The sequence below is a fragment of the Loxodonta africana genome, chromosome 18 (genome assembly GCF_030014295.1).
Source record: "Loxodonta africana isolate mLoxAfr1 chromosome 18, mLoxAfr1.hap2, whole genome shotgun sequence".
Lineage (NCBI taxonomy): Eukaryota > Metazoa > Chordata > Mammalia > Proboscidea > Elephantidae > Loxodonta > Loxodonta africana.
The window spans coordinates 11,100,551-11,122,034 of record NC_087359.1 but is presented as its reverse complement, the minus strand read 5'-3'; the positions used below and the strand labels follow the sequence as shown (position 1 = coordinate 11,122,034).

At 56.3% G+C, this 21,484-nt stretch overlaps 1 protein-coding gene across 1 annotated transcript in view; it reads right to left on the bottom strand.

Annotated features, from left to right (window-relative positions):
* Positions 1-210: 210 nt before the first annotated feature.
* SECTM1 (secreted and transmembrane 1) overlaps positions 211-21,484 on the bottom strand; it is a 33,123-nt gene continuing 11,849 nt past the window's right edge. Inside the window, exons 5-11 of the mRNA XM_064271883.1 lie at positions 17,079-17,138; positions 8,994-9,115; positions 6,520-6,618; positions 5,157-5,468; positions 3,381-3,440; positions 3,094-3,236; positions 211-771 (exon numbers count right to left, since the gene is read on the bottom strand). Of these exons, the coding sequence (XP_064127953.1) occupies positions 730-771; positions 3,094-3,236; positions 3,381-3,440; positions 5,157-5,468; positions 6,520-6,618; positions 8,994-9,115; positions 17,079-17,138 (838 nt within the window). The 3' untranslated portion in view covers positions 211-729. The remainder of the gene's footprint in view (positions 772-3,093; positions 3,237-3,380; positions 3,441-5,156; positions 5,469-6,519; positions 6,619-8,993; positions 9,116-17,078; positions 17,139-21,484) is intronic.

Sequence of the window (21,484 nt, the reverse complement as noted above, 5' to 3'; positions counted from 1 at the left end):
ATGAGTGACAGAGGAGAGCCACATGTGGCCTGGGACAAAGCCCCAGCCTGCCCCCTGCTAGGACACGGGCACCCTCACCACCCAGCGTCTCGGCATGGTGGTGGGCTCACCTTAGTCTGCAGACAGACTGGCCAGCTTTCTTTCTGCAACTTCAGGTGACAGGTTGTCTTAGTCATCTAGTGTTGCTGTAACAGAAATGCCACAGGTGGATGGTTTTAACAAAGAGAAATTTATTTCCTCACAGTAAAGTAGGCTAAAAGTCCATACTCAGAGTGTGAGCTCCAGAGGAAGGCTTTCCCTCTCTGTGGGCTCTGGAGGAAGGTCCTTGTCCTCAACTTCCCTGGCTGAGGAGGTTCTCAGTCGCAGGGACCCTGAGAACAAAGGACGTGCTCTTCTCCTGGCGCTGCTTTCTTTGTGGTACGAGGTCCCCCTGTCTCTCTGCTTGCTTCTCTCTTTTATGTCTCAAGAGATTGCCTCAAGACACAATCCAATCTTGTAGACTGAGTCCTGCCTCACTAACACAACTGCTGCCCATCCTCTCTCATTAACATCATAGAGGCAGGATTTACACCACACAAGAAGATCACCCAATACTGGGAATCGAGGCCAGCCAAGTTGACGCACACATTTTTGGAGGGAACAATTCAATCCATGACGCAAATTCATGAGTGTGTTTTCAAATTCATGAGTATGTTTTAATCCAGATGGGCGAGATGGCCAGGCAGGGCTTCACGTGCTGAGATGTGTGTCTAAGGTGCTGAGCTTCCTCATCTGGGGATAGAGGGAGGGAGAGGTGTGAGCTGTGCACAGACACGTGTGCACACAGAGACACCCACACATACCCACACACACATATACTGTTGAACACTCAGACACACCCACACATGCCCACAACACAGACACACACTCACCACTGCATGCTCACAAACACACACACTCTCTCACACACACCCACACTGCTCACGCACAAACATACTGCTTACACACAGATACACACACTGCTGCATGGTCACACACACAGACACCCACACTGCTCACGCACAGACATACACACTGCTCACACAGACACACAAACACCGCTGCATGCTCAAACACACACACTCTCTCACACACACCCACACTGCTCACACACACACACTGCTCACACAGACACACACACCACTGCATGCTCACACACACAGACACCCACACTGCTCACACACAGACATACATGCTGCTCACACAGACACACAAACACCGCTGCATTCTCACACACACACACTCTCTCACACACACCCACACTGCTCACACACAGACACACACACTGCTCACACACAGACATACACACTGCTCACACACAGACACACACACTGCTGCATGCTCACACACACAGACACCCACACTGCTCACACACAGACATACACACTGCTCACACAGACACACAAACACTGCTGCATGCTCACACACACACTCACACACACCCACACACACTGCTCACACAGACACACACACCACTGCATGCTCACACACACACAGACACCCACACTGCTCACACACACACACACACTGCTCACACACAGACACACACACTGCTGCATGCTCACACACACAGACACCCACACTGCTCACACACACACACACACACTGCTGCATGCTCACACACACAGACACCCACACTGCTCACACACAGACATACATGCTGCTCACACAGACACACAAACACCGCTGCATGCTCACACACACACCCACACTGCTCACACACACACACCCACACTGCTCACACAGACACACACACACTGCTGCATGCTCTCACACACACACAGATGCCCACCCTGTTCACACACAGACACACACACTGTTGCATGCTCACACACACACTCACTCACACCCACAGGCATCCACACTGCTCACACAGACACACACACCGTTGCATGCTCACACACACTCACACACACATAGACACCCAGCTGGCTCACACAAAACAACAGACACGGCTGCATGCTCACATGCACACACTCACTCACACACACCCAAGACACCCACACTGCTCACACAGACACACAAACACCACTGCATGCTCACACACACACTCACACACAGATACCCACACTGCTCATACACAGACACACAGACACTGCTGCGTGCTCACACACACACTCACTCACACACACCCACACTGCTCACACACAAACACGCACCGCTGCATGCTCACACACACACTCAGACACACACACAGATACCCACACCACTGCATGCTCTCACACACACTCACACACACACACAGACACCCAGACTGCTTGCACAGACACACACACACTCAGGCACTCACACACACACGGACAGCACACTGCTCAAGACACACACACACCACTGCATGCTTACACACACACAGACACCCACACAGCTCACACAGACACACACACTGCTGCATGCTCACACACACACTCAGACACTCACACAGACACCCACACTGCTCACACAGACACCCACGCACCGCTGCATGCTCACACACGCACACTCACACACACCTACAGACACCCACACTGCTCAACAGACACTCATGCACCGTTGCACACCCACATGCTCACCACTCGCTCATGCACACTCTGACACACCAAAGTGCTCACACAAAGACACAAAATACGCTCGCGCAACACACACTCAGAGCCCCATCCACCCACCTCAGCCCAGTGGGAGACGAACCACTGCCCCGCCCCTCCCATCAGGAGGCTTCCCGGCTCAGAAAGGCAGAGTTGGTCCCTGAAGGAAATTTCTAGGACTCCTGGGAGGAACGGGAAATGCAGACCCCCCCATCTCCCCCTGCAGGCATTCTAGGGACAATCGATGGGCCTGGGGTGCAGTGGGGCTGAGGGGGGCCCTGGTCAGGGAGTTGGCACCTGAGCTCTCAAGACCCCACGCCCCTGCCTCCTGGCCCCTCAGCTCTGAGTCTGGTGGGGCTTAGTGCCCTCTGGTGGCTACAGGGCCATGAGGCAGTGAATGTGGCCTGGGGTGGGAGTATTCAGGCTGGGGTCCTTGGGCTGGTGTCGGGGTGGCCCCCAACTAGCCCCTGTTGCCATGGCCTGGGACCGTGTATGCAAGCACAGCCCCTCATACCTGCATGTGATTCCGGGGGCCATGGCACCTGCACCAGGTGATGAGCCCGGCCGTCCCCAGGACCAGGCCCAGGACCACGACAGTGGGGACCACGATGTTGGAGACCGCAGCAATGGGTGAGGACATTAGCAGGGCCTCCATGGCTGCAGGCAACAGTGGTCAGGGGTGAGGAGGGAGGTCCCTACCCCACCCATCCCTCGAGAGCATCGCAGCCAGGGAGCCCAGGGGAGGGCCAAGGAGACCTGGGGGGCCCTGACACCAGGGATGATGACAAAGTAAGTACCTACCCACCGTGGGAGCTGTGAGTCCTCCTCCCTTTCCATCAGTCGCTGGGCCCTGGTTCTGGTCTGCCAGAGTGGAAGCCAGGCAGGTTATGGGGACCGCCCAGACGAGCCAGCTCCCCTCAAGGGGGCTGTCCTGCTGGGGTCCCGGTTGCAGCCCCCTGAGGAAATCCCTGCTCCCTGCACATGCAGCTCAGAGGGATTCCTGGGGGCCCATGGACAGGTCACATATGTAGGCCGACTGTCCACGATTTCCCTGGGCAAAGACATCACCCTGGTCTCCAGCTGGGGGAGGTGGGGACTTCTGCATGGTTGGGGACACAGGACACATGCAAAGATGGACAGTGGCTGGGGAGGTGCCTCCCTGAGTCAGGGCCACAGGAGCCGAGGGCTGGGGCCGCACAGGCCTCCGGGGGTCCTGAGTTGGGCATCTCGTGCCAAGTGGACAGCAGCCTGCCCCAAGAATGTGCTCTGCCCCCCGACTTCACATCAGGGCCCATGAGATCAGCCTGAGGGGGGCTTCCACCTGAGAGAAGTGAGCATGTGCACAGAGGACCCCCAGTTCCTAGGCAAAGGCACCAAAGCAGACCCCAGAGAGGGGGAGAAGGGCAGGGCTCCTGGGAGGGCAGCGGGTCAGAAACAGGTTTCCAGGGAAAGGAGCTCCTTGCCCTGGGCAGGTGGGGTGTCCGCAGGAGAGGGTGTGGGAGGTACAGGAGTTGGTGGGGGGAGGTGTGGGGGGCTCCAGTGATGAAACAGGAACTTGGGCTGTGGGCAGAGATGAGGGCAGGAGGGCAGGTAGAGGGAACAGGGGTGGGGTGGGGGGAGCGGCCAGTGGGGCTGGGTCACAATGTGAAGGGATGTGTGCCGTCAAGGGCTGGGCTCACCCTGGGGAAGCTATGGGGGTGGGATGCAGAGCAATGACAGAACCTGGAAAGTGGGGAGGACAGAGAAGGGGGGCTAGATGGGGGAAGGCAGGGAAGACAGAGAAGGGGGGGCTAGGTGGTGGAGGCGGGGAGACGGTGAAGGGGGGCTAGGTGGGGGGAGTGGAGAGTGCAGAGAAGGGGGCTAGGTGGGGGAGGTGGGGAGGACAGAGAAGGGGTGCTAGGTGGGGAAGGTGCGGAGATGGTGAAGGCGGGGCTAGGTGGGGGAGGCGAGGAGATGGTGAACGGGGGCTAGGAGGAGGAAGGTGGGGGCAGAGAGTGGAATCTGATGGGGGCTGTCATTCTAGTTGAGGTAGACAGTGTCAAGGCTGGAGAGTGGCTGCAGTGAGTGGAGGCCAGGACTGGGGTGAATGGGCACCCCTGAACCGAGGGGGTTCCTCTGTGAGTGCTGAATTCACCAAAGGCAGTGCTGGGGGGCAGCCAGGGAGCATGGTCAGAGACAATTGGGGAGGGGAGGGATGAAGGGGGAGCCTTGCGGGGCACCAGGATTTGGGGTGGAATGTCCTCCTTTGCCTGGGGGTGAGTGGGAGGTCTGGGGTGGTATGTCCCCTAGCCTGGGGGTGAGCAGGAGAAGGTTTGGGGGTGGCAGGAGAAGAGGTCCAGAACCCTCAGCTGGCCCCTGCCGGCTTTGGACCTGGCCCCCTCCCCGGGATGCGGCCTGTGTCTCAGGTGCCCAGCTCCTTTCTGTGGACTCCAGGAGCCAGGCCCCCTGCCTTCTCCTGGGCACTTCGGGTGGGCCAGAATCCCTCCTCCCCAACTCCACCCAGTGAAAACCAGAAAGCCACCCAAGTGCTCAAGCAGCCCCCTGCCCCCTCACCTGAAACGCCCCCCACCCCCTCACCTGAAACGTTCAGCTTGGTGGTTTCCGAATTCCACTGGCGTCCCTCCAGGTACCACCTGTACTCCCCTGTCTGCGTGGTTTGGGCTTTCTCGATCACCAGCTCCGCCACCCCTCCTTGAACCTGGAGATACCACCCACCATTGCTGTCGTTTCCTGGGGCCTTCACCGTGACGACCTGCTGGCAGTCATGGTGGCTGACGCACAGGAAGACATCCACGTGGAAGAAATCGTTGCAGATGGTGCAGGTCATCACCGCTCTCTCGCCCTGGGACACGGAAACCACGCCGCTGGTGCAGGTGGGGCTGTCCCAACCTGTGTGCAGGGGACAGGCCACACATGTGGGTCATGGCAGGGAATTCAGGACACTTGCTGACTGTCCACTATTTCCCCAGTGCTGGAGAAGCAAGAGCATCACCCAGGTCTCTGCCAGAGAGGCTTACGCACAATGGGAGTTACAGGACACGTGCAAAGACGGACAGCGGCTGGGGAGGCACCTCCCGGAGTCAGGGTCACGGGAGCCGAGGACTGGGGCCACGCAGGCCTCTGGGGGCTATGAGCTGGGCATCTCGTGCCAGGTGGGCAGCAGCCTGCCCCAAGAATGTGCTCTGTCTTCCCTCCTCCCTGCCCCCCGACTTCACATCAGAGTCTATCAGACCAGCCTGAGGGGGGCTTCCACCTGAGAGAAGTGAGCATGTGCACAGAGGACCCGCAGTTCATAGGAAAAGGCACCAAAGCAAACCCCAGAGAGGGGAAGAAGGGTGGGGCTGGAAAGCAGAGAAGGGGCAGAGAGATTGGGGGCAGAGCTTCCACGGGTTCTCTGGTGCCTGGACGCCCCCATCCAGCACAGGGGGGCCCCTCTGTTGCTCCTGAGGGGCCGATTCACTGTCAGGTTTGACTGCAGGGGGTGGGGGGTGCGGGGAGCCCAGAATAAGGAGACTGGTTAATCGCGCTGCCCTCCTTCCCAGACCTGCTCAGTCTATAGGGCAATCCCACTGCCACCACCCACCCCAGTGTAGGGGAGGGATAGGCGACGGGACCTCCGAGGGACACAGGTGCCTGGCACTGGGCTGCTGAGAACACACAGAGTAATTTATACATTGAACTGATCAGCACCTAACTTGTGTAGAAGAAGTGACAGTAGACACAAAACACAGGAGGAAGGTTATGCCTGGGCGTCTGTTCCCAGGTCCTGAGAAACCTCTTTGGTTTTGTGGTGGATCTCCTTGGCTGGGCTGAAAGATTTCCTAGAATCCTCCTGTGTTTCCACTGGGGGCGGCCCCAGGGAGATTCTGGGGGTTCGGAGGGTAGCAGAGAAGCAGCACTAACTGTAGCTTATCGGGTCACTTCTGAGTAGCGGACTCACCTTTACTGAACGAAGCAGGGCCTACAGCCCTTCCACCTCTCTGAGGAAACTGTTGGGCCAGGTGTCTGTGTTCAAGTCCCTGACGAAGGGCTTCAGCTCCTGCAGGGCCCACAGCACCAACATTAGGGCCAGCGATGACGGACACCGGTCCCCTCTGTCCGTACTTGTGCACAGGGTCCAGCCCGGTCAAGAACTCACACCCGATCCCATCATCCGCCACATGATCTTAATCTCCCCTGCAACCTCCCTCTCCCCCACTTCCCTCTCCCCCCGCCTCCCTCTCCCCACCTCTCTCTCCTCCACCTCCCTCTGCCCCCACCTCCCTCACCCCCACCTCCATCTCTCCCACCTCCATCTCCCCTCATGTCCTTCTCCCTCCACGTCCCTCTCCCTCCACCTCCATCTCCCCCCACGTCCCTCTCCCCCACCTCCCTCTCCCCACCTCCATCTCCTCCCACCTCCATCACCCCCACCTCCGTCTCCCCCACCTCCCTCTCCTCCACCTCCCTCTTCCCCCACATCCCTCTCCCCCACCTCCCTCTCCCCCACCTCTCTCCCCACCTCCATCTCCTCCCACCTCCATCACCCCCACCTCCATCTCCCCCACGTCCCTCTCCCCCCACCTCCCTCTCCCCCACCTCCCTCTCCCCCACCTCCCTCTCCCCCACCTCCCTCTCCCCCCACCGCTCTCTCCCCACCTCCATCTCCTCCCACCTTCTTCACCCCCACCTCCGTCTCCCCCCACCTCCCTCTTCTCCACCTCCCTCTCCCCCCACGTCCCTCTCCCCCAACCTCCATCTACCCCTACCTCCATCTCCCTCACCTCCATCTCCCCTACCTCTATCTCCCCACGTCCATCTCCCCACACCTCAGGAATCAGGAACCCAATGGATGTCAAGCAGCACCAGCCCTGGGTGGATCTGACAGGAAGATTACGGCAGCCAAGGTGGCTGCACCACTAGAGGGGGTCTTTGGCAGCAAAGGCAAGATCCCCTGTTGTCTCCAAGCTGACCAGGTGGGCAGAGCTTAGCAGAGGCCACCCTCCCTCTCTGAGGTGACAGGAAATCAGCTTGCCCCCCGACCTCTGTTCTTTTTGACCAGACATATCCCAGCTAAGGGATGTCCAAACAGAGAACACCAACTTCCCAGAGTTCAACTTCGGACAAGGGGACAAATTGCAAACCGTGCATGGTAGGAACAGTTGGCTGCTAACTGAAAGGCTGGTGGTTCCAGTCCACACAGAGGTACCTTGTCAGAAAGGCCTGGCAATCCACTGCCAAAAAATCAGCCACTGAAAACCCTGTGGAGCACAGTTCTACTCTGACACACGAGGCCAACGGAAACTGGAATCTCTGTGTCTTTACAAAATCTGCCGAGCTTTAAAGACCACCAAAAATCAAAACCAAACCCACTGCCATCAAGTCAATTCCAACTCACAGTGACCCCGTAGGACAGGGTATAACTGCCCCACAGGGCTTCCAAGTCTGTCAGTCTTCATGGAAGCAGACTGCCACATCTTTCTCCCATGGAGAGGCTGGTGGGTTCGAACTGCTGACCTTTTAATTAGCAGTTGAGCACTTAACCACTGTGCCACCTGGGCTGCTTTTAAAGTCCACACCCCACCCCAAATTTATAGAGGCAGCATGGTGGGGGAGCCCGAGGCAGGGGAGGAGCCCAGTTCCCGCCCCTCTGCTCCCCAACCCCTGAAGATGAGCTGAGCCTGGAACACGGGAGAAACCACAGCACCTTGTGGGAGGGTCTTAACATGGTGGACCTCACCTGTCTGCTGCTCAGGGCTGCTTGAGCTGACCATCCAGGCCCCCGTCCCTGCCCCTGCCAGCCGGGCATGGGAGGAGCTGGGAGGGAGGTATGGGGCCCCACGCCAGGGGGGAGCCAGGGAGAACATGCGGGCTGGCAAGAGGTGGTGGCCTGGGGCTCTGCATTTCCCCTGTCCCGGTGATTCTGAGCCCGCTCAGCACCCTGCTCTGGGCCAGGGTCCCCCATCTGACTGCACACTGGAGTCACTGGGAGCTTCCAAAGCTGCTGATGCCTGCACTCCACACCTTGATTGGTTCGGGGTGCTGCCGCCCGGGATGTTTGAAAAGCCCCTAGGTGGTGTCAGTGGCGGCGGGGGTGGGAACTCATCTAAGCCGAGGGGTAGATCACAGGGATCCTGTTAAAAGGCAGTCCTGGCTCTGCAGATCTGAGGCCACCTGAGACCCTGCCCCAGTCCGTGGCCACACACACGTCCTGACGGGTCCGGACCCTCTTTCTCACAGAACCTGGGCATGGTCCAGGGAACAACAGTGCTCACACCCAACAGGTGTGAGGCTGGGCACCTGCCCACCACCTGCCCCTGCATCACTGCCTAGGGGCGCCAGCTCAGCCCCTCATCAGGGCCCTGGCCCAAGGTCTCAGTCACTACCTGGGGCCCAGCCTCACCCAGCTGCAGACGGGGCAGGACCAAGCCTTACCTCCACGCTCCACGCTCGGGGAGGCAGCCAGGAGCAGCAGGGTCTGCAGCACCCTGGGGAGTGAGGCGGGCATGGCTGGCAGCAGGATGGAGGCAGGGCTCAGGGGTCCTTCGTCCTCGTCACTGGTTGAAGGAAGGGAAACTGGTGGGTCAGAGGCCAGAGCAGAGCCAGGGGCTGGGAAGCCTAGATTCCACTGCCACTCCCTGGGCTAGACACACCTGGGATGCCCCAGGGCTGATCTGGAGGGACAGGTACCCCCTAGGGCCCCAAACTCCCTCTCTTCTCCAGAGAAAATGTTTAAACTAAGTGATGCTAGCCTATGTTACACAGAAAGGGAATAACATAAAAGCACTCAACACCAGTTAGAGATAATCTGTTTACAACAACGTGTTGAAAACTTGGAGCTTGCCCTTCATTAAGGAAGGAGTCCCTAGGTGGTGCAAACTGTTAACCAGTTAATTGAAAAGTTCGAGGTTCAAATTCACCCACGAGTGCCTGGGATGAAAGACCATGCAACCTACATCTGGAAAATCAGCCATTGAAAACCCTATGGAGCACAGTTCTATTCTGACACACATGGGGTCACTGTGAGTCAGAATCGACTTGTAACAGCAACTGGTTTTTTTAGTTTAAAGTGTCCCTTTAAAAAGGTCTCCTGGCCCCAGAGAATCTACCGATGGCCCATGTTTTATTGATTTTCATGTTTGAATCTCAGATCCATCTGGGAGTCATTTTTGTAAACGGCATGTGTGTGACAGGGGCCACCTGTCCTTTTCCCCAGAACACAGGGTTGGGTGGAGTGTGTGCTCAGTGCAGTGCCCTTGCCTCACATGGGCCACCCTGGACCTGCCCGTGGGTGGCTCTGCTCCAGGACCACCTGCCCCATCCTGAGTAAGTCGCATTGTCTCTGTGTTCACACCTTCGTAGTCATTTAGTCTCCCGTGAGAACCTCAGCTTAATTGTAGTCATTTCTCTTCTTAGAATCAAGAATTTGGAGGAATGGAGGGTGCAGCTGCCCCACCCTGCCAGGAAGCGTTCTGAATCACAAAGATGCCGAGATTCAGAGCTGGAGGCAAACCCAACACAGACTTTCTAGCTTCACTGCTGCTCCTGCTTCTGCTCATCGTCGAGCCTTCTGAGGGTGGAATGTTCTAGAACAGGTACCACAACTCTCGCTGGCACCTCAGATAAGATCTGCACACCCCTTTTCCTATAATATTTTTACAAAATAACTTTTCCTAAATTGGATGATTCTGCCAGGACACACAAAACGGTGGCCAGTGGCCCAGTAGCAGCCCAAACGCACCCCACCACCATCCTTGGAGGTGAACCCCTCAGTGCCTCACCTGGCAGGGCGTCTCCTCCCTGTGCCGCCTACAGGGAGCTCCCGCCGAGCTTCCGGCCCCCTGTGCGCTGGCCACCTCTCGAAGCGCACAGCCAGGAAATTAGCCTTATTTTTTCCCCTGCCGCCCACGCATCCTAGCCTGGAGTCCTCATCTGGCTGTGGAGGGTGGCTGGGTCTGCAGCAGTTCCAGCTCTTCCTGCCTCAAGAGCAGGCTCGGTGCAGCCGTATAAATGGCCCAGGACAGGAAGACTAGAACGCTGAGCCTTGTGCAATCTGCGCCTCTCTTCCTCCGGCTCGTGCCACTCAGGGAAACTTCCAGAAGGCCCACGCACTGCCGCTGTGCTTTCTGCTGAGACGTCTCCCCTGAGCTCCCTGGGCTTCAGTTCCTGCAGACATTCTCTGGGTTCTGACAGACAATCCCAGGAGTGAGCGGTTTGTTTGTGCAAGGCCAAGACTTCCACAACAAGGAGCTGAGCCGCTGAGATGCCAGGAGTTCTGGGCCCTGCCAGCCACCTGCGCCCTCCACATGGCCCACTCCACATACAGATGAGGTGCTGTCTTGGGGATCCCTCAGAGGCCGAGCATCCCAAATGCCACCTCCTGAGAAGCCTTTTATGATCTTCCTCTTGCTCGCTGGCCCTCTGGCTCCCACCACCACATGCACACACACGGGCACACATGGATACCTGCATGTACATGCACACACAAGTGTACACAGTGCACACACATGTGCACACAAACACACATGCAGGTATGAGCACACACATGTACACACACGTCAGTGTGCACACAAGAACACACATGTGCACACACAGGCACAGTGCACGCATGTGTGTACACACACATGCACATGGTGCAAGGAGAAGGGCCAGCCAGGCAGAGCAGAGCTTCAGACAGACTCCCATGACAACACCATCTCTGCTCCCTGCTGGCCTCACATACTCTCTGTATACAGTAGGTGCTCAATTCGTATGGACCAGTCAGTCTAGGTCCCTGCACAGCCCCTCCCAAAGCCCGGCCTGCATGTGGGCTCAGCTTTGCCTGGGGCCTCACAATCAGTCTCTCCAGGCTGGGTCTGGGGCCAGGACACCATGGCCTGGGATATTCTGGCCAAAGGTCAGCCTTGCTCCTTGCCTGAAGGAAGGTCATGTGTACAGAGCTCGTCTGACGCTGGCCTCAGAGAAGACCTGCTCACAAAACACCTAAGTCCAGTCTGACTGGCCGAACTGGACTTTGGGAAGGGTGTGCATGTGGACATGTGAACGGCAGGAAGGGAAAGAGAAGGCCAGATGGCCTCACCTCCCTGCACACTAGGCTGCTCTGGTCAAGGTCTAGCGGTCATCCCTGGAGGGCAGCCCCATTCACCGCGGTGGGGGCGGGGTGCAGGTGCTTGGCTGCCCTTTGCTCTTTGGGTATTTCGCCTGCCTGCAGGGCGGCTCTTCAGCCAAGACCACACAACTTGCCGACCCGTCAGCTTTCAGCCTCCCGTCCACACAGCCTACAATCAGAATCATGCAATAATCGTCGTGGACTTGTTTTTAAACCCCTTTTTACCTACTTTAGCCTAAGAAACAAGGATCTGTGGGGTCACTTGTGGGGTCAACTGATGGTGCAAATGAATGGTCAACATGCTCGGTTCCTAACCAAAAGGTTGAAGGTTCAAGTCCACCCAGAGGCGCCTCGAAACACTTGAAACTTGAACCTTTCAGTTAGCAGCCAACCTATTCACCGTTTGCACCACCCGGGGGCTCTGGGAAGGTTAAAAATAAGAGCTGACGCTGCGCCTGCCCAGGGCACTGAGCTGTGGGTCCTAGAGGCCTTGGGCCATCCTCCAGACCTGTCCTAACACACCCACCTGGTCTGAACCAAATCTGAGTGGATGGTCCACTGCGAAGCCTCAAGATTGAGCACCCAGAGGAGCCTCCAGCCCCTGGCAGGGAGGAAGGGCCAGGCCAGAGGGGTGGGCAGCTTCCCAGCAGGATGGGGGGGTGGAAGAAGGTGGGGTGCCTAGGCCGGCTGCACCTCCAGACACACTTCCCAAGGGGTGCCGAGGGGCCCCGAGCAAGGCACCTTGGAGCGGCACCAAGCACCCCTCAGCAAGGGAGAGAACCGAGGGGTGGGGGCTAGGGGAGGCCTTCAGCCTCAGGCCAGCCCCCAGGGACCTTGGACAACTGTTAGCTTCTCTGAACCAAACCAGCGATGGACACAACTGTCCAGCTCAGAGAAGGGGTAAGGAGCAGAGTGTAAAGGCACATAGGCTCTGCTACCGATAGCAGCATCTGGCATAACCCCACCCACTACAGTGAAAGCGAAAGCACCCGGGGTTATCCTCCGATAGCTGGCAAACAGTTTGGGTTATCCTCTGATAACAGCCCGGCTTGGCCCTTATCACACCTGGCCTGCCTACCAAACAGGACAAAGCTGGGAGTGGGCCCCTCCACCTGTAGCTACATGCAGGGAAGGACTCCGTTCTGGGTCACCGTGGTGAGGCCTTGGGGCAGGGCTCTGACTGCCCATCAGCCTGTTCCTTGACAGGGCCTGCTACAAGCAGCCCCAACATGCCCCGCTCTTGCAGACCCAGCCTCCTTGCCATAGGGGCCTGTCCCCAGGCCCCCCTTCCCGTTCCAGCCTGGATCCAGCACACTCTTTCCTCTGGAAGGAGGTTCCAGGCCTGATCTGAGCTGATATCTGAATGAGGAGAGGTGGCCACCCGAGGCTGCGCGTGGATGCACAGCCTGCTGTGGGGACTGGATAGCTGTAGGGACTGGGGGGCAGAGGATGGCCGTGGGGACTTGGGGGGATGACCCTGGGGACTGGGAGGACAGCCACAGGGACTGGGGGGCAGAGGATGGCCCTGGGGACTGGGGGGGAGGATGGCCCTGGGGACTGGGAGGACAGCCACAGGGACTGGGGGGCAGAGGATGGCCCTGGGGACTGGGAGGACAGCCACAGGGACTGGGGGGCAGAGGATGGCCCTGGGGACTGGGAGGACAGCCACAGGGACTGGGGGGCAGAGGATGGCCCTGGGGACTGGGGGGGAGGATGGCCCTGGGGACTGGGAGGACAGCCACAGGGACTGGGGGGCAGAGGATGGCCGTGGGGACTGGGCGGGGGAGGATGGTCCTGGGGACTGGGAGGACAGCCCTAGGGACTGGGGGGCAGAGGATGGCCGTGGGGACTGGGAGGGGGGAGGATGGCCCTGGGGGCTGGGGGCTGGGGGCTGAGAGACCAGGAGCGAGGGACCTCTGGTTCTCACCTCTTCAAAGTGCAGCTCTAAAGCCTTCTGTTCTCACCACCATTTCCCCCTGCTCTTTTGGCACTGACCTTCTGGAAATTCTGCTAACCATCCCCACTTACTCTCCTTCTCATTCTCCGTGGAGCCGTGCCCCACCACAGGAGCTGGGACTCTGCCGCCTCTACCTTCAGGCCCAACAGAGCAACACAGCCCTTCCCTGCTATGCGCCCTGGCAGAACCTTCCAGAATGCCCGGGGGCCACATGACTGACATATTCATAGCACCAGTGGACCCATGCCTTCACCAGCACAAACAGGCCACACTGAGGTAAAAGACAAACCATGTTTTCACCACTTGCCCCCAGAGCCCCAGACCTCACTGCAGCCTGCCCCTGTACCCTCTGCCCCAAGCTCCCGTCCAATTGCTCTTCTGTCCATTTCCCCTCCCTAAGACCCGTCCCCTGCAAGAGCCCTTGTCAAGAAGGAACCGGAAGTGGACGGAAGGAAAATTCGCAGGAGCTGGGGGTGGGGGCTGTGCATGCTAGCCCCCATGTCTGCCCCCAGGGTTGTTCTGGTCTGACAGCACCCTCCCAGAGTTACCTGTTACCCATTGCCATCGAGTTGATTCCCACTCACAGCGACCATATAAGACAGAGTAGAATTGCCCCGTAGGGTTTCCAAGGAGCGCCCGTTAGATTCAAACTGCCAACCTTTTGGTTAGCAGCCGTAGCTCTTAACTGCTGCACCACCAGGGTTTCCCTCCCAGAGTTAGCGCCTCCTTATGCCCAGCTGGTGGGGTGGGGGGGTACTCTTTCTGCAGCTGGAAGCCAGCGCCGCCGGGGGTCATGGTCTTCGGGGTCTCCTGCAGCTGGACGTGGCCCATAAGCTGAATGAGCGGAGACCCCAGTGCTGAGTGGCCTCTCGCTGGGCCCTGAGGACTGCCAGGGAGAAAGCCCAAGCTGGAGAGATGAGAGGCAAATGAGAAGGCACAACTGGCCACTGGGTCAGTCTGTGGTGCAGGAAAACTGTGCAGGGACGAACGAGGCCTGGAGGGGTCTCAGAACTTCTAACCAGCTGCTGCCTAGTTGACTTTGACACATGGTGACCTCATGAGTGTCAGAGCAGAGCTGTGCTCATAGGGTTTTCAAGGCTGTGACCTTTTGGAAGTAGACTGCCACACCTTTCTTCTGAGGTGCCTTTGGGTAGACTAGAACCTCCAATCTTTCGGTTAGCAGCTGAGTGCATCAACCATTTGCACCACCCAGGGACTCCTCGAAACTTCTAGAGTTGAAAAAACTAAAGGAAACAACAATTCAGATTTCTCTCAAACCATCCAAACAGGGATCGGCATCTGCAGAAAAGCTCCTGGAAGTACTGACAACACGGTGGTTACTGACATCCAGAAACCCCTCTCTGCCACCTCGGCTTCCTTTACAGAAATGTTTTACACGAGCACACACGCGTGTACATACAATGCTGTGCAAGAGGAAAACACCTTTCTTCTCCCATCTGTGTATGGAAGCATGAACACCTGACACCGACACAGGCAGGATTTACACATCCCTGTCGGGATGACTCTTAGGTCCTGGAGCATCTCACACTCGGAAGCTGGCATGAAGCCTGGGAGCTGTGCGTGCAGGCTCTGGTCAGACAGGCCCAGGTGGCTCTCGGCAGCACTGTGTGTGCCATTGGCCTTGGGGGAGTCCTTGTCCCAGCTCTGCAGGTCCCCACGGGAACCCCAAAGAGCTGCTTTGTGGGGTGCTCATGGGGTGTACATAGGGACCAGTGACTTGGCATTTAGCTTGGGCCCTGTCTCTAGGCCCACTGGGGCCTGATGGTAGCCGGGTCCCATCCCCACCTCCTGCAGGGTGCTCTAGGGACAGGAGGAGGTCTCGGCACTGCAGAGGGACAGGTCACCCACCACAGCCTGGGCCACCCAGGGGGCCAGGCCACCTCCCAGACAACAGCTGCAGCTGGAACAGGCTGCGGAGGCCCACCTGGGACCAATCCAGGGCTCTTCGCTGCTGCAGGCTGGGGAGTGCCCCCAGCAGGCAGTGCAGGCCCCCAGGCCGCGACAAGGCTTGGGGGAATCTGCCCCACAGCCCCCTCATGCTGTCCCACCTGGCAGGCTCCTGGTTTTCTTGGCCCTTGGCTCACAATCCACCTTCCCCACCCGCCCGTTGGAAACAGCCGCATCCCTGCCCTCTGCATTCCCTGCCCTCTGAGTTCCCTCCGCTCTGCTGCTGTCAGTGCCTCTCACAGCTGTTCCTACTGTCACCTCCCCCTGCAGACAAGAGGGCTTCCAGCTCCTCCACCCAGGCTCAGGGAAGAGGCTTTGACCATAAAGGTCGTGGGGCCAGACTGAAAGCAGATTGCTGCAGTGTTTACCAGAAATGAACTGGAGAAGCACCCCCTTGCTTAGGGGAAGCCTCCATGTCTCATTTCTCCTGTTTGTGACTGTGCACGAGTGAGTGTGTGTGAGTGTTCATGTGAGTGTGAACATGAGATGTCTGTGTGTCTGTGTAAACGTGGGTCCATGAGTGTGTCAGTGTGTAAGTGCACACACATACTTGAGTGTGTGCACAAGGAGTTGAGTGTATGAGTGTGAGTGAGCCCATGAATGTACACAGGTGCGTGTGCCTTAAAAAAATGTGGGTATATCAGTGTGTCTGTGAGTTCGTGTGTGTGCCCGTGCGTGTTTACACGTGTATGCAGGATTCTAAGTGTGGGTGCATGGGTAAGTGCGCCCGTACTGGGCCCTCACGCAGTGCATTTCTCTGGCACCCTCACAGAGGGCAGGGGAAGCGCTGCGCTCCTGCGTGGTTCACGCCCAGAAGCCGATGAAGCCGCTAAGCGGGACCCACGGCGCGCGGTGCTCGGTCATGTCCGTGGCCGCCTCTCCTTGCTGCCCGTCTGATAGCGGAGCTTGGGTGGGGGGTGCGGCCTAGCGGCCAAACCACTAGTTCCCACAGCGCCCCGCCACCCCGGTTCCCCAGTCCCCCAGCGCCCAGTGACCCAGCCAGCCCTCCCCAGCGCGCCCCCTCTGAGCCCCAGCAGCCTGGCTCGCGGCAGCCTGGTGGACCTCGCAGCTCTCCGCAAAGGGCTGCTGGCCGGCAGGGGAGCCCATTCCCCCTCGTGTACCTGGTGACCCCCGAATACCCTCAACACCCAGAGTCCCCCGGAGCCGTCCCCTCTCGCATACCCAGCAGCTCTGAATACATGGAGTCCCCCAACAGACGGGGCCCCACCACCCTGGAGTCCTCCCCACCCCTGCACCCTACGCCCTCGGACACTCATGAGAAGAGAGAAGAGCGCAGCACGAACTCTGAGGAACCCTCGGATTTATGGGGCATGCAGAGAAGGAGCTCAGTCAAGACTCGGCAGATAGTCCCAGCTGCTGTCCACAGAGCGCCCGGACCCTCAGAGGTCCTCGCAGCCGAGCAGAACCCCCCGTGGCCCCGTGCCTCCCCAGTCCTGGCCCCCTCCGGCCGGGCGCCCAGCCTCACCTTCGCCCGCAGCGCTTCTGCCCAGGTGTGTGGGGCTCCAGCACGAAACCGAAAGAGAGACTGGGAGGAGCCGGAAGGCAGAGAGAACCATGAAGTGGGAAGAAGCAACACCAGTTATGGGAAGCCTGGAGTTCAGGAACCATCCCTAGGTTCGCAGAAAGCATTTTATGACAGTTTCTTGGGAGTGAGCGTGTTATTTTGCTTTTTATCAGAATGACTTCAATCCTTGTGCATTCTCAGGAAAACAGAAAAGGAGCAGGAGGCTGTGCTCACGCTCAGAGATGCTCCTCAGGGAGAGGGTGGGCTCACTTGTGCACGGCTGGGGCAGGGGGTCCAGACCGTGCCTCCCACACACATTGACACACATACAGGCATTCACACACATGAATGCTCACACACGCATACAGGCACACACGTGAACATGCACACACATATACAGGCAATCACACACATGAACACAGGCACTCACACGTGAACACGCACACACACGCTCACACAGACACACATGTGAACTTGCACATGCACTCACACATACAGAGACACATGTGGACGCACATATACTCACACGTACAGGCACGGACACACGTATGCACCACAGGCATTGTCAAGAACCACAAGGACCTTGCTATGGCTGAGTTGTCAGAAAAGGTAGTTGGCCCGTTTCATAGTGCTGGGTTGTGCAGGCAGGAAGAAAGAGCAGTAAAAAGTTAGAAGGATAAAATGCCTTTTATTCATTCACCATGAAATAAAATGGGGGGGAGGGGAGGGTTAGGAAGGGAGCCTAGAGCCCAGGAAGCCATGACTCAGTGGGCCTCAGTTTGGTCGGAAGGCTCTGAGGTGCTGGCAGGTGGGGACACAGGATAAGAGGGAAGGGGATGAACTTGGTCTTGGACACGTCCAGTTAGAGGTGAGGATGGACACCGGGGGCCCTGCAGTCTGTGGACACACAGTGGGCAAGTCCACAGGAGGCGATGCCCCAGTGTCTATGAGAAGAGGGGTTAAGCCCTGGTTTGAACCCACCAGCTGCTGTGTGGGAGAAAGGTGTAGCAGCCTGCTTCCGTAAAGATTCCAAACCAAGCAAAACCAAACCTGTTGCCGTCGAGTCGATTCCTGCTCACAGCAGCCCTAAAGGACAGAGTACAACTGCCCCATAGAGCTTCCGTAAAGATTATAGTCTCAGAAACCCTATGGGGCAGTTCTACTCTGTCCTACAGGGTCGCTATGAATGAGAATTGACTCCACAGCAGCAGGTTTGGTTTTGGTTTAGAGGAGAGGCCCAGACAAGATCCAGTACAAAGCCTCGACGCAGCGCCTGTACCCTCAGAGGCGGTCAGAGAGCAAGCAAGGCGTTCCTGGCTGGCTGAGGGGTCTGGAGATCAGCAGCCCAGGCCTCAAGAGCTAGAAAGCAGAACAAACTTTTCCCAGATGTTCCGGGGGAGCAGCCTTCATCTCGAGGGCAGATAGGACTCGTAGGAAGATAGCCTCTCAACTCAAGGGGCTCCTGGTGGCCATCAGGGCTGAGGGGGGTCGGGCTGTCCAGGCAGGAGGGTCCCAAATGGGGAGGGGCTTTGAACATCGGCTGAGGGCTTTGGAGTCTTTCATCTGAGCACAGGAGATTAAGCAAGGTTGTAAAAACATACAACACAACAAGCTTCAATGTTCTCACCCCCTGGCTCCCGTTTCACTTTCAGAAGTAACTTCGAGGACACTTCCTTATATGACATTCTAGAAACTTCCTGCTCTGATACAAATAAGTGCACATGTCTAATGCGTGTACACTGAAGAGGAAGGCTGGAATTCTTCCATGCCTTCGGGCGGGCAGCGTTGCACCAATTTCCCACCTTCTCTATTCCCAGGATGAGAGCTCCAGGCTGGGCATCTTCCTCCAGGCTCAGTGGCTGCCGTGTCGTGATGTGGGGGGGAAGGATTTCATTTTGTTCCAGTTCTAGGATTATTGATTTTAGCTACGATTTCCTCTTTGACCCATGAGTTATTCAGCAGCATGTTTTCACAATTCCTAAAGTGCCGGACTTCCTGTTTGTTTTTAATTTTATTGTGTTTCGGCTGAAAGCTGACACCGCAAATAGGTTTCTCATACAAAAACGTATGCCCAGGAGGCAGAGCCAAGATGGCAGAATAGACAGACACTTCCGTAGAGCCTCTTTACAACAAAGACCTGAAAAAACAAGTAAAACGGGTATATTTGTGACAAGCTGGGAGCCCTGAGCATCAAAGGCAAGCTTAGACAACGAACTGAGGGGCAGGGAGAGGAAGAGACAGTTTAGAAGTAGAGAGGAGTTACGGGACCTGAATCACGGGAGCCCTCAGGCACCATTCCTGGAGTGGCGGCAGTGGTGGCGGCGGGCGGGGGCTGGTCCTAGTGTTGGGCCTCAGTTTCCTCAGGGAGAAGCAGCCAGCCACACAGCCCACTCACACCTCCGGAACCTGAGGAGAACGGCGCTCTTGGCAAAAGCTAAGTACTTGCGTATATTTTACCGTGCCCCCGACCCCCAGGCTGGCTTCAGAGGCTGAATCCCTGGGCCTGAGATAGACCCTGGTGACCACTTAGACCCATCCTCCTGGCCTTGGGGAAGGAAAAAATTTGCAACTGGGAGGAAAAGATAATTTCCTAGCTCCATTAACCAGGGGAGCTCAGGACAGAAGTGGCTCCTGTTCAGGCATAAACCGTCTGTGGACCTTGAGCACCTTTCCCTTCTGCAGGGACCTGTGTGGGCCTATTTCAGGAGAATAGGCCATTGTTGGCAAACTCCAACCATTTCAGCTGTGCGGTGGAGAGGCAGGTGTTTGACCTTTGACACTGCTTTGCCTATTAAACAAGGTCCTCACCTACCCACAACAGGGACCTAAGGACCGGTAGCTCTACTCAGGTCACCCAGCCACCCGCAACGGGTCCAAAGAAAACTGGTACCCCCCAGCCCTTACAACAAAAACTTTTGGGTGCCCACGGTCGCTCTGCAGAACCAACCCACCAGCACGCTCTAGGGAACAGAGACACGTTTTCCTCAGAGACACTCGGGGGTTGGTTCCCAGTCCCCTGCCTTGTTCAGAGCGTGACCCCCTGCTACAATCAGATACCGGTATATAAACCAATCACCCCTGCCCCTCTAAGACTGTAGGACAGAGTCTGTACCACACACTTAATATCAGCTACCTGGAAACCTGAGCTGAATTCATACAAGAAAACTGAATGGACTCCTAGACTGATCTACCTGAGAACAGCTCTAGCCAGCTGGGGACAGGACACCAGAGCTCCAAAGGCGAAAATAATCAAGCTAGCTCACTCAAGCAACCCATAGGGGTATACCAAAACAAAACAAAACAAGCAGCTACGACACAGTAAGCAAGCATAAACTAATAAAATAACTTATAGATGGCTCGGAGACAACAATCGATATCAAGTCACATAAAGAAACAGACAATGATCACCTCAACAGGTTGTCAAAACAAAGAATCCAGGGATCTTTTAGATGAAGGTGCATTCCTGGAATTACCAGATGCAGAATGCAAAACTTTAATACACAGAACCCTTCAAGACATCAGGAAGGATATGAGGCAATATGCAGAACAAGCCAAGGAACACACAGATAAGGCAACTGAAGAAATTAGAAAGATTATTCAGGAAAATAATGAAAAGTTTAATAATCTGGAAAAATCTGTAGACAGACAGCAATCAGAAATTCAGAAGATTAACAATAAAATTACAGAATTAGATAACTCAATAGAAAGTCAGAGGAGCAGAATTGAGCAAGTAGAAGCTAGAATTTCTGAACTCAAAGACAAATCACTTGGCACTAATATATTTGAAGAAAAATCAGATAAAAGAATTTAAAAAAATGAAGAAACCTTAAGAATCATGTGGGTCTCTATCGAGAGAAATAACCTACGAGTGATTGGAGTACCAGAACAGGGATGGATAACAGAAAATACAGAGAAAATCGTTGAGGATTTGTTGGCAGAAAACTTCCCTGATATTGTGGAAGATGAGAAGATATCTATCCAAAATGCTCATCAAACTCCACATAATGTAGATGTTAAAAGAAAGTCACCGAGACATATTGTAATCAAACTTGCCAAAACCAAAGATAAAGAGAGAATTATAAGAGCAGCGAGGGATAAACGAAAAGTGACCTACAAAGGAGAGTCAATAAGAATAAGCTCAGACTACTCTGCAGAAACCATGCAGGCAAGAAGGCAATAGGATGACATATTAAAAAAATTGAAGGAAAAAAATTGCCTGCGAAGAATCATATATCCAGCAAAACTGTCTCTTAAATATGAAGGTGAAATTAAGACATTTCCAGATAAACACAAGTTAAGGGAATTCGTAAAAGTCAAACCAAAACTACAAGAAATACTAAAGGGAGCTCTTTGATTAGAAAATCAAT